The sequence below is a fragment of the Rhyacophila brunnea genome, unplaced genomic scaffold (assembly GCF_057557595.1).
Source record: "Rhyacophila brunnea isolate RB1 unplaced genomic scaffold, BYU_Rbru_1.0 scaffold_4, whole genome shotgun sequence".
In the NCBI taxonomy this organism is placed as follows: Eukaryota; Metazoa; Arthropoda; class Insecta; order Trichoptera; family Rhyacophilidae; genus Rhyacophila; species Rhyacophila brunnea.
This window is the reverse complement of record NW_028233068.1, coordinates 15,773,402-15,783,971: the sequence shown is the minus strand read 5'-3', so window position 1 is coordinate 15,783,971 and position 10,570 is coordinate 15,773,402. Positions and strand designations below refer to the sequence as shown.

Genomic DNA, 10,570 nt, shown 5'->3' with positions numbered 1-10,570 from the left:
CAAAGCTAACTTCAAAGTTGTGGCCTATGGCGACTGACTTTCGAATTTCTGCCTGATTAATCTGTTCTGTGATAATATGTGTGGCGTTTACAGTGTTGTTCGATTTATTGCTCATGTGTTTGAAACCTTAGTCGCATTTTTATTCAAAAGTATAGCGTTTTAAATCAAAATGTGCAAGATTAACCTGTTATGTAGCGAAAAACAGTCGTTTATTTGCGGAATGTTCATTCTATCTATATGAGTGACAGCACAGTAATAATACGTTACATAGAAAGATGACTAGATAATTATAATATAATAAAAAAAAAACAATTTTACTTGGCCTCCGCACGGCGATTAATAATAATTTATAGTTATATTATTATAATATATTAGCAAGAGCCTTATTATGTCTGGTGTAATCAAAGACCTCTTTGGGTTTTATACATTTGATCGTGTTCCTTCTGTAAACAATATGAAGCCAATAAAAAACATGATCAATAATTATTTTATTTACAACTTTACTAGGTACCTAGCTTGTACTAGCAGGTATGTAAGATATTTTGCGCAAGACCGGTATAAACGCTACTGAAGCTATTTTTCGATTAAATATTTTTCTGATTTTGATAATAGAGAATACATTTTTTTTGAATTTGTGTTATTTGACACTGAAATAATTTTTATCTTAGCTGTTGAATAGTACAGAAAATAATGTCTAAAAATATATTAATAAAAACTCATGGATTTTATTACCTCTGTAATATGTAAAAATTGGAATTATCATTATGTTATTTGACAACACTGATTACGTTTTCCTCGGATAGTGTTCGTAAAAGCAATCATATACGAGAACGCGCAGAACAAACATTACAGGCTTGTTCATAACAGTTCATACGTTGGCGATAGAGATTTGTTACGCCGACACTCTTTGGCGCGAGCGGATTTTTAGGACTGTTTTGATATCAAAATTCTACAAAAACACCATTTTAAGTTTATTAAACAATAGCATTTTGACAAGGTAAGCGATTTACAACCATTCGCATCAATATTCACTGACGAACAATGGCAATTGCGACGTTGAATCGCCCCGCTGAAGGGGCCATCGAAGTGCATAAAGCATTTTGTCATTTCAAACAACATAACCTCACACGCTGGCAGTGTTTGTCACCCAAAAGCCGCTTTCAGTTTTCCCGCTCATAAAACCTTACAAGTTTAAAGCCTTCCAGTGCCCTAGCAGGGCTTGAAATAGCGATAATAATTGGATCAGCTACCCTGCAATCTGTTAATATTGCACCGATTCGCAGTTTGTCAACTGCATTCGCTGACATTTGTGTTGTGCTAGTGATAAAAACAAGTTAACTCAACTACTTATTATAGAAAAAAGGGTGAGTTCACAGTAAATCAGGGACTACACTGGTTGTATACAGCTCGCAAATCACACGAAAAATCATGTAATATACTTTAAGTTGCAAATATTTCTGATTATAAAATTGTCATATATTAAGGTATTGTATGAAACTACAGGGTTTTAAACTATCTCGAGTAGGTAATAACACTTTTTTAAAAATCAGTATGTTCATTTTTTCAGGTTGTCAAAAGATAGAACCAATTATTAGACAAAATTTTAACTACAATAAGGTATATTTTATACACATATGGGTCTTTTGGAAACATTTTTGGATTAATAATTATATGCTTTAATGTAAATTGTTGACATTTAGCTAGTAGATATAGCGTAGGTCCGTGAATTGAGTCCAGTAGTGGCTATCACAAACTGTACTAAACTGACTCATTTAAATGTAATGTTTTAAATTTGTAAACAATATGCCATGATAATGAAATTACTGTCAAATAATGTGACATGAGAATAGAGCGTGTTATTAATAATGTTTTATTTTTAGAATAAAATGCCGGCGGCGAGGGGTTTAAAACGCACTGCTTCCAAAGCTGAAAGCAAGCCGACTGCGGGGGCATCCAAGATCAAGAAGAAACCTGGTAAATATATAAAAACTAGACATTTTTACAACAACTTTACCACTGAGAAGTGTGCAGATGCGATTTCTCCCTTTGACCCGAAAGTAGGCGGGGCGGGGCTAATGTGTTTATTGTCTATGATCGTTCTCGACGACTCTGTTTAGCTCATACCGTGCTCATACCGTGCTATTGCCTTGTCATTCCTATCATTTTGTTATCCTCATGATTCAATATGTTAATAATACTGATTATGGTAAAACTAAATGGTTTAATTGGACACATTAAAACTGAGCACTCGACTGCGAATTTGCTGCCTATTATAACTAGAGAGCGGATTTATATGCAACAAAAAACATGATTATATGCACATAAAATCATTAAAATATGCACTAAAACCAAAGAAATATGCAGTTAAAAGTTTACATTTTTTATGGAAAAAATTGGAAATACCCACTTTACCCAATATTACTGATAAAAAATCGAATAACAAATTAACAATCATAATCAATATAATACTATAACAAAAAAACACAATTAATCAATTACAATTTTTAAAATGGGTAGTTTGTTTACAAGTACAAATAATTGAATAAGAAATGCAATGTAAACTATACACAACTTTAAAAAACAAAAACGACACACTTAACTATTCGTAAATACTATTTAAGTACTGTTTTTTTCGTCCGAAAAAAGGTTACAATATTTTTTTTTTCAATATTGTGCTCTGGCATTAAATTTTTCCGCATATCTGTCAGTATCTGTTGTTTATATGCGGAAAACGACCTCTCAAAGTCCACAAAGGTGATTGTGCAAAATTTAAATAACTTTTTCACTTTTTCTGATAAATCCACAGTTAGGGGATGCCATTAAAAATACAAGTGCATCTAAACTATCCTTCTACCTAATTTAGTTATATTTCGATAAAATAATTTAAAAAAACTAAAATTATATAAATAATGCATAATGCCTAAAATATGCATTTATTTATGAAATATGCACCAATGTCTCAAATATGCTCTAACGTCTGAAATATGCGTTTATATGCACAATAAAATTTTATTTTTGGATTCTGCGTCTTTCAAAACGGATTTCTGTGCAACTCTCATAGCTGTGCATACACCCTAACAAAACATGCACTAGCATATAAATCCGGTGCCTAGTTATAACCCCTCCATCACCCTAGCAACCTAACAAAAGGAGTAAATTGATTGACACTTTAACTATGTCTTCTATAAATTGTGAGTCAATTTTTCGTTGAGTAGAGCTCCTAGCACCAAACCCCTCCGGAATTACATTGTGGGGTCCAACCTGCATACGCTGTACTGCCCTGCTAAGTAAAAAGACGGTTAAATAGACACGTCTGTTTAGAGATTATCTCAAAATAATTCAATAGTTTTACATAATATAAGAGAAAATGTAGTTTAAAAATTGAGTTCTCTGACTTCTCTACAACCAAAACACCGTCTTTTTACTTAGCAGGTCAGTGTAGACTGACATGCATAAATGAGGATTAAAGACTTGTGAGTGGAAAAATCACTGAACATTATTTTATGCCATCTACCGAAGGCGTGTGTTGCTATTTATGCCTCTAGTGAAATATTTAAAAACTTTTTAATATTCAGCTGTGAACATAATCATATTATTATATTTTTTAGTTTATCATGATTTTATATTTACCTTCGTGTGTGTTTTGAATTTTAGCAACTCCAGTGGTGGTGGAAGAACTTACCGCCCTTACTAAGTTGGGACAAGTTTTTACTTGCGGCTCGGGGGATGTCGGCCAATTGGGATTGGGCGAAGACTTCCCTGAGAAATGCAGGTCAGGAAAACTAATTTTCACTTGTTAAAGCCGCATTTAGACCAAGCAAGAGAATGTTCGTTCTTCCCCCACTCCAGGGAAATTCTCTTGACGTGAACGCTTTTTGTTGAGCGAGCATAAGAATATCACTGGAGTGCGGGAAGAACAAACATTCGCTCACTTGGTATAAATGTGGCTCAACATTCAAGTATACTGAAAATTTTATCAAACTGTATGTAAAATGGTCGTTTGATATATGAGGCGTCTAATTCCAAAAAGTGATTAGTCCACATTTGGTCAAAATCGAGAAAAAAATACGCACATATTCTTTGTATAATTTTACACAATATGTATTGATCTATAAATTCCAAAACGCGACAAAACCCTACGAAAAAAAATATTTTATGTCTCGATTTATTACAAAAAGTGCTAAGTCCATGTTTCATACTATTTAAAGCTTAGTTGATTTCGCGCGTGTTTAAGTCAACCAATAAGGGAACGTTCAATATTGAAAAGGCCGTCTCCCATGCTGTAGCATCTGATAAACTCATGACAGTGCCACGGAAATATGTGCCTTATGCGGAATAAATTAAAAAGTGAGGTACAAGTAGCGCCACGTCCAATTTTATTTGGCCTATATTTATTATATTTAAGAGTTTATTGGCTGAAACAAATTGCCATTTGGTTCTAATTTCGACATAGAATACAACGGAAAAAATAATCTCACGTTAAAACAAATAATTGAAGCTTGAAACATAAAAACGTTGTTTCCCGAAAATATTGAATTGTGGACTTATCGCTTTTCGTAATTAGACGCCTCATATCGTAATCGGGATAGGTTGCCAGTATTTGACTAAATATAGTACAAACAACTAGAAGAAGAATCTTGATTTATAACATACCAGAGGTCAGGTGTTGTATCTGACAAACTTCGGTTTATGTGCGTTTCAGCATCAGGTTTATAATTTTGTCGAATGGTTTAATAGAATTATAAAAGTAATTAATAATATGGATAACTCATGTTTACTGTCATTTCTTTACAACGGCTTTATAGGCTTAACGGTGTATTTGATAATGGTTGTTTTCTTCCAATAACCTATTGGATGATTTCTACAATTTATTTGATAATTATATGTTTAATTACACGATAAAAACAATTTGCATGCTGCCAGTTTGATACGCCTTACTGAACATGTTATAAGGCCAAGGTGCGTAGAATGTTAAGTTACATTGAACCAAATTATGTCAAAATGCTATAAATACATAAATCAATTTAGAATGACTGCTGTGAAAGTAGTGAGTAGTAAGTGTATGTAATTTTAGTTGCTTTTTTTAAATTTCAATTGCCCGATAATTATTAAAAATGTCTTAATTGTCTTGCAATGATAAACAATTATATTGAGTCAGTGGCTAATATCGAGTTCTCAAAAAAAAAACCATCCTGCAGGCCTATTCTAACATATCACTTAACATAAAAAAGATCTAATTGTGATAAATATATCACATCTATCACTTTACGTATTCCGGCGGTTAATTATGTAATAAAGTTAAGGCGATGTCTTCGGCCTAAATAACACATATAATGTGACTTTTACGCCATCTATTTATATTTAAAGGCATCTACCATGAATTTCTAAAAATCTGTTACTAAAAACTTTGGTCAGTTTCAATCAGATGGCAGTGAGTTACCATAACTAATTTTAAAAGTAAATTAAAGTTGCCAATGGAATGGAATTCTAGATGAATAAAATTGCTAGACAAAAATTCATTTACATATTATTATTTAAGAATATAATAATATATTCTAATATAACCACTTGAGACCCGAGGGAGAACCAGCCATCAAAAAAAATATTTCTTTGATTTTATGGAAGAGAAGTATTAGTCTATTGACAAAAAATTTTTTTTTACGTTTTTTTTATTTTGTAAAGTAAAATATACTATATGCACATACCAGGTAACACTGCAGATGAATATTACCTACTCTATAAACTTAGGGAAGGTAAAGAAAACAACTTGTCATAGGAATGGTCAATTTTAATAGAACATTACACAATAAAAACAATACAAAAACATTATAAATAGGATAATTAAATATATTTACACTTAAAATTAGTTAAAATTATGAAATAAAACCCTAAATATCGTCGTTGAAACTAGAAAATTGTGTAACTCCGTTTTAATCGAAAATTGACTTTGAATGCCATCTAGTGGCCGTTGATAATATCTATCCGTCTTGCAAATTTTGTAATTCCAGAAAAATTGTATCATTGTTAAATCATGGATGATTTCACTCCAAAACCATACATTTGTATAGGAAACCATAATGTTTTTTGTCTCTCCTGTAAAGTAGTGTTTTTGGAGTTACACAATTTTCTAGTTTCAACGACGATATGTACTTTAAAATTGCTTTGAGCTGCATCCTATACTGTGTGATACAGCTCAAAGCAAAATTTTGTGCACACGTATATATTGCATTTTATGCAAATATACCTGGTGCGGGACTTGCATCCAGGGTATCTGCACACGGATGCTGAATGGTGGCCAACGCTGTCCAAACGTACCTCAGCGATCGGTTGGGGGAAAACCGTTCTCCTGCGAGCTGGTGGCTCTGTGTCTACCTGCGATGTCGACATGTTTCTTGGCCGACCTCGTGCTGGCAGTGTTAAAATGTTGGCTACCCGATCTTCATACCGAATCATAGCTTTCGCTAATCTGATTCAGTATGACAACAGTCTCATAATATCCTTTCGGGGTACATTTTCTAGTTTTCAATTCCGCATATACATTAGCCAACAGTTTACTACCGCCAAGTCCACAAAGTGGTTAAAAACCCTCACAGGCCATTTGCATGTCTTCATCGCAGTCCTGTAATAAGCAATTATCCGATCGCCGACATGCCCTCTCGCCAACAAATCTTCCTCCAATTCCGGACCAGCATTCGGCATACTGAAACAATAGGAAAAAAATATTATTACAAAATCCATATTTCCTCATTAATTCAAGTATTTAGCAGTAAAAATACAAATAATGATGGGTAATAATATGTTTTGATTGAAGTTTACTATTCAAACCATCAACTCCTCATTCGAGACAATCGCTACATCATGTGTACAAGATGTAATGAATTCTTGTTTTTATGCCAAGCATGTAATGAAAATGAATCTAGTGTATGACCGGATGGTATATAAAACCAATAAATATATTAAGAAAATTGTAAACCTACCATTTTGTGAGCCAGGGAAGCACCCTGGATTGTGATGTCGAAGGTTGTAAATGTCGAATGTAAATGTCGTCGCTGTTGTCGGACTCGTAACCGTCGCCGACTTCGCAGTCTGTCGTCCAATATTTCGTCGAGTTCATCAGTATTAAAAGATTTATCTATATGTAAACAAAAAAACATAACCTAATTACATTCATATACTCGTGTCAAACTTATCACTGTAGCATTGTGAATAATTATAATGATGATTATGCGATACATTTTCGAGACAAGTTTCAGTAATTTTGAATGAAATTAAAATTTTATTTTATTAAATTCGGTTCTACAATCATAATATGCGAATGAAAGAAATTCACTATCTATTAGATAATTTACAAAACGTACAAGATGGGCTCGATGACATTTGTCATAAACATAACCTCAAACTAACGTAAAGTATTTATAATTTTACGAAAACGATGAGTCTACGCCTAAAATAATATATATTGATGATAAATGCATGATGGTGATTGAAAATACAGTATATGTAACTCTTTTCAATAATTTTTGAATGTTTGTTTGACAATCAAAACTGCGTGACATAGTTTGTCATTTTGATGTACGATAATAATATTATTTATTATACACTGAAAAGTTTACTTACTTGACAAAAATGTTACTGATGAGTCGATTCCTTCCTGTTTTCAAACAATATACCTAATAATGGCCAAATAAAAAAGAATTGTCATAAATCCGATATTAGATCGAGAGCACGAATGCTACCATAGACTAATGCTACCATATGTTAAAATGCGAGATTTGTTTATTTTGTTGATTATTTTTATCATAAATAATGATAAAAAAACAGTTGTAATTTAAGCAAATACTAATTGCAAATAATTCGCAGTTTCAAATTTTGAATATAGGCAGGTTTATACGTAAATTAAGTTAATATTGTAATTTCAATTATTAAGTTATTTTTATTCATATGGCAATTTCGCCTCAAACTGATAAACTGATTTTTGTCAAAATGCAGAGAAATGTTATTTTGTCTTGTCTATGTGTGAGTTTCATTTTCAACGTCATGTTATGGTATGTGTGTTTTGTATGGAGATATTTTGTTTCCAAATAATTCCACAACGGCAGCACCATACAGACAAACATGTTGCCAATTTGAGCAATTATTATGGTTTCGATTTCTATCGATTCGTTAATATACAAAAATACAAGATTAAATTTAAATAACTGCCGTAAAAATTAATAAATAATATTTTTAATAGAAACGCTAAGCGTTATTCGCGATAAATTGCGTGTAAGCCGAGATTTTTCGATTTTAATTGCGTGCTTTCTAACCTCTAAATCGATGTTTTTTAAATTTGAAAAAAGAGATATAAGGATATAATAAATTCCAATTTTCGCTTAGCGTTTCCCTGGGTAATAGATTTACGTACATTTTTATCGTAATTTTGATAATAAATCTTATGTCATTCATTCTTACCACCCGATAGAAATGTACCGAATTTGACACTTATTTTTGGTATATAGAACTCCATGATACTTCTTAATTTTTTATTTTATTTTTCTCATTACTTTTGAATATATATTTACCGATTAATAAACTTTTCTAGCTATTTTTCGATAACAACTTTACCTAGAGACATCACCTTAACCGTCTGAGATGTCAAAAGGTTTGAGAACGAGATAGAGTATGTCAATTTTACATGTTGAGAATTGAAACGAAAGATCCGACTGTTTTGCTGCAATCGCAATGACATGACTAAGAAAATTGTAGGTTATGTTGATATGTCGGACGTGTCAATACAAAATTCTTGTGTTCGGCTCATTACCGACTAAATGGCGCTCGTTCGGCTTTATCCGCTTGTGTTCGGTCTTATACGCTTGGGTTCGGCATTATGAACATATCCGAATTTGACCGACATGTCTACCAATCTAAATTTTCGCCGTATTATGAATTAGAGATATTGGCCGATAACTGTTTTGTTTATAGAATGCCTTCTGTGCTAATTTTGACCAATGAAAATAACGAAAACATGCTAAAGTGATATCCGTTAAGAATAGACCTGCTGAAACGCATTCGGAAGGATTTTCAATTGATGTGTTAGTCCCACGAAGGCCGCGCGGCTTAAGCGTTGGCCTATAGTGTCGTCGGTTCCAGGTTCGAATCCTGGGTCTGGCAATTACACATATTGTTTGTCAATTTGTGTATGAGTCAGAGTTTGGACCTAATAGGTTGAGCAAGTGGCTGACATCCATTTCTCATAAAAACAAAATCTGTTAATACAAACTTCCACTTTGTGGAGGCCCATATGATCATATTAGGATCGGACATGGTTAAAAAAAAAAAATGGTTAAGTATTAAATCTGCACAATATAAATTGAATAATTATAAATGAACAGGTATTATATATGTACTTTAATGGTGGTTTTTATCAGTAAGTGGTTAGCATAAATTGATGCAGTATACCGACATAATATGGATATTTTTATTGACATGGCAATGAAATTACGAAGTGGTCTGATGTGTGGATATTATAATAAATATGTAGGTTGTATTTAATACTGCTAGTTTTCCTGTTTGTGTATGTATATAATCGATAGGTACCTACTTATAATAATTTTTCTTTATCGGAAACATTCAAAACAATTTATTTAATTTCTCGTAACTGTCATATTCAAATTCAACTGTGTGTTGAATGACAGTTAAAAGTCAATTTATAAGTGGGAAGCACACTCCTCGGCGAGAGTGTGTCACAAAGTGTTATTGAGTCAGGTGTTATGTGGTCTTTGTCCAAAAAGTTTAAAAATACAGTACGCGATTTTTGCTAAATAGCAGTACTCTTCCCAGATTATCCCACAATTTTTAAACACCTTTTGGAGGTCTCTTCTTATTGGTCATTCCCTCATAGCTGGGGATCGTGACCACTTTGAAATTCTGTATATTTTGAGGAACCGTTACTATGGAGGTAAAGCGAACAATTAATATTTCAAACACTATTAGTGGAGATGAGTATACCGGGCTGAAAATATCTGAAATATTCATTTACAAATAAGCGAATGACTTAATAAGACAATGGCAAGATTTCATTTTCAGTTCGGTCTTCAGGTCTAGATTAATGGTGTGTCAGTACATATCGTCGGCTTAACTAGAAAACTGCTTATCTACGTATTTGGTCGAAAAAAAGTTGAGAACGCCATTTTGTAGAGAATTTTATACGTCATCGAACTGCAAACTACGTATAATTAAAAAAAATATGGCATTTGCACAATCTTCGCTTTAGAAAAATGCGTAACTTCTAACATCATATTAGTGACAAGAAAAGTGCGTATCTGCTTTCATTCGCTCTAAGTTTGGCGAGCAGCGAGCAACGTTCCTGTTCAGACTAGTTCAATTGCTCAAATTTGGTGTTTTTAAACGAATCTTCACATTATTCGAGGTATGTTATGTCATTATAATATCATTAAATATTAAGTTTATATGAAAAAGTGCTGTTTACATGTTTAAAATGAACTTTAAATTCACTGTGGTAGATACCTACTTTTCTCATAAGAGTGTGTCAGTAGATACGCAGTTTGCGGGCGTTTGTAATACGATTAAT

General features: G+C 32.7%; 1 protein-coding gene across 1 annotated transcript in view; it reads left to right on the top strand.

Annotated features, from left to right (window-relative positions):
- Positions 1–860: 860 nt before the first annotated feature.
- Rcc1 (Regulator of chromosome condensation 1) overlaps positions 861–10,570 on the top strand; it is a 28,234-nt gene continuing 18,524 nt past the window's right edge. Inside the window, exons 1-3 of the mRNA XM_085954575.1 lie at positions 861–997; positions 1,881–1,974; positions 3,655–3,772. Coding sequence (XP_085810701.1) covers positions 1,887–1,974; positions 3,655–3,772 — 206 coding nt within the window. The 5' untranslated portion in view covers positions 861–997; positions 1,881–1,886. The remainder of the gene's footprint in view (positions 998–1,880; positions 1,975–3,654; positions 3,773–10,570) is intronic.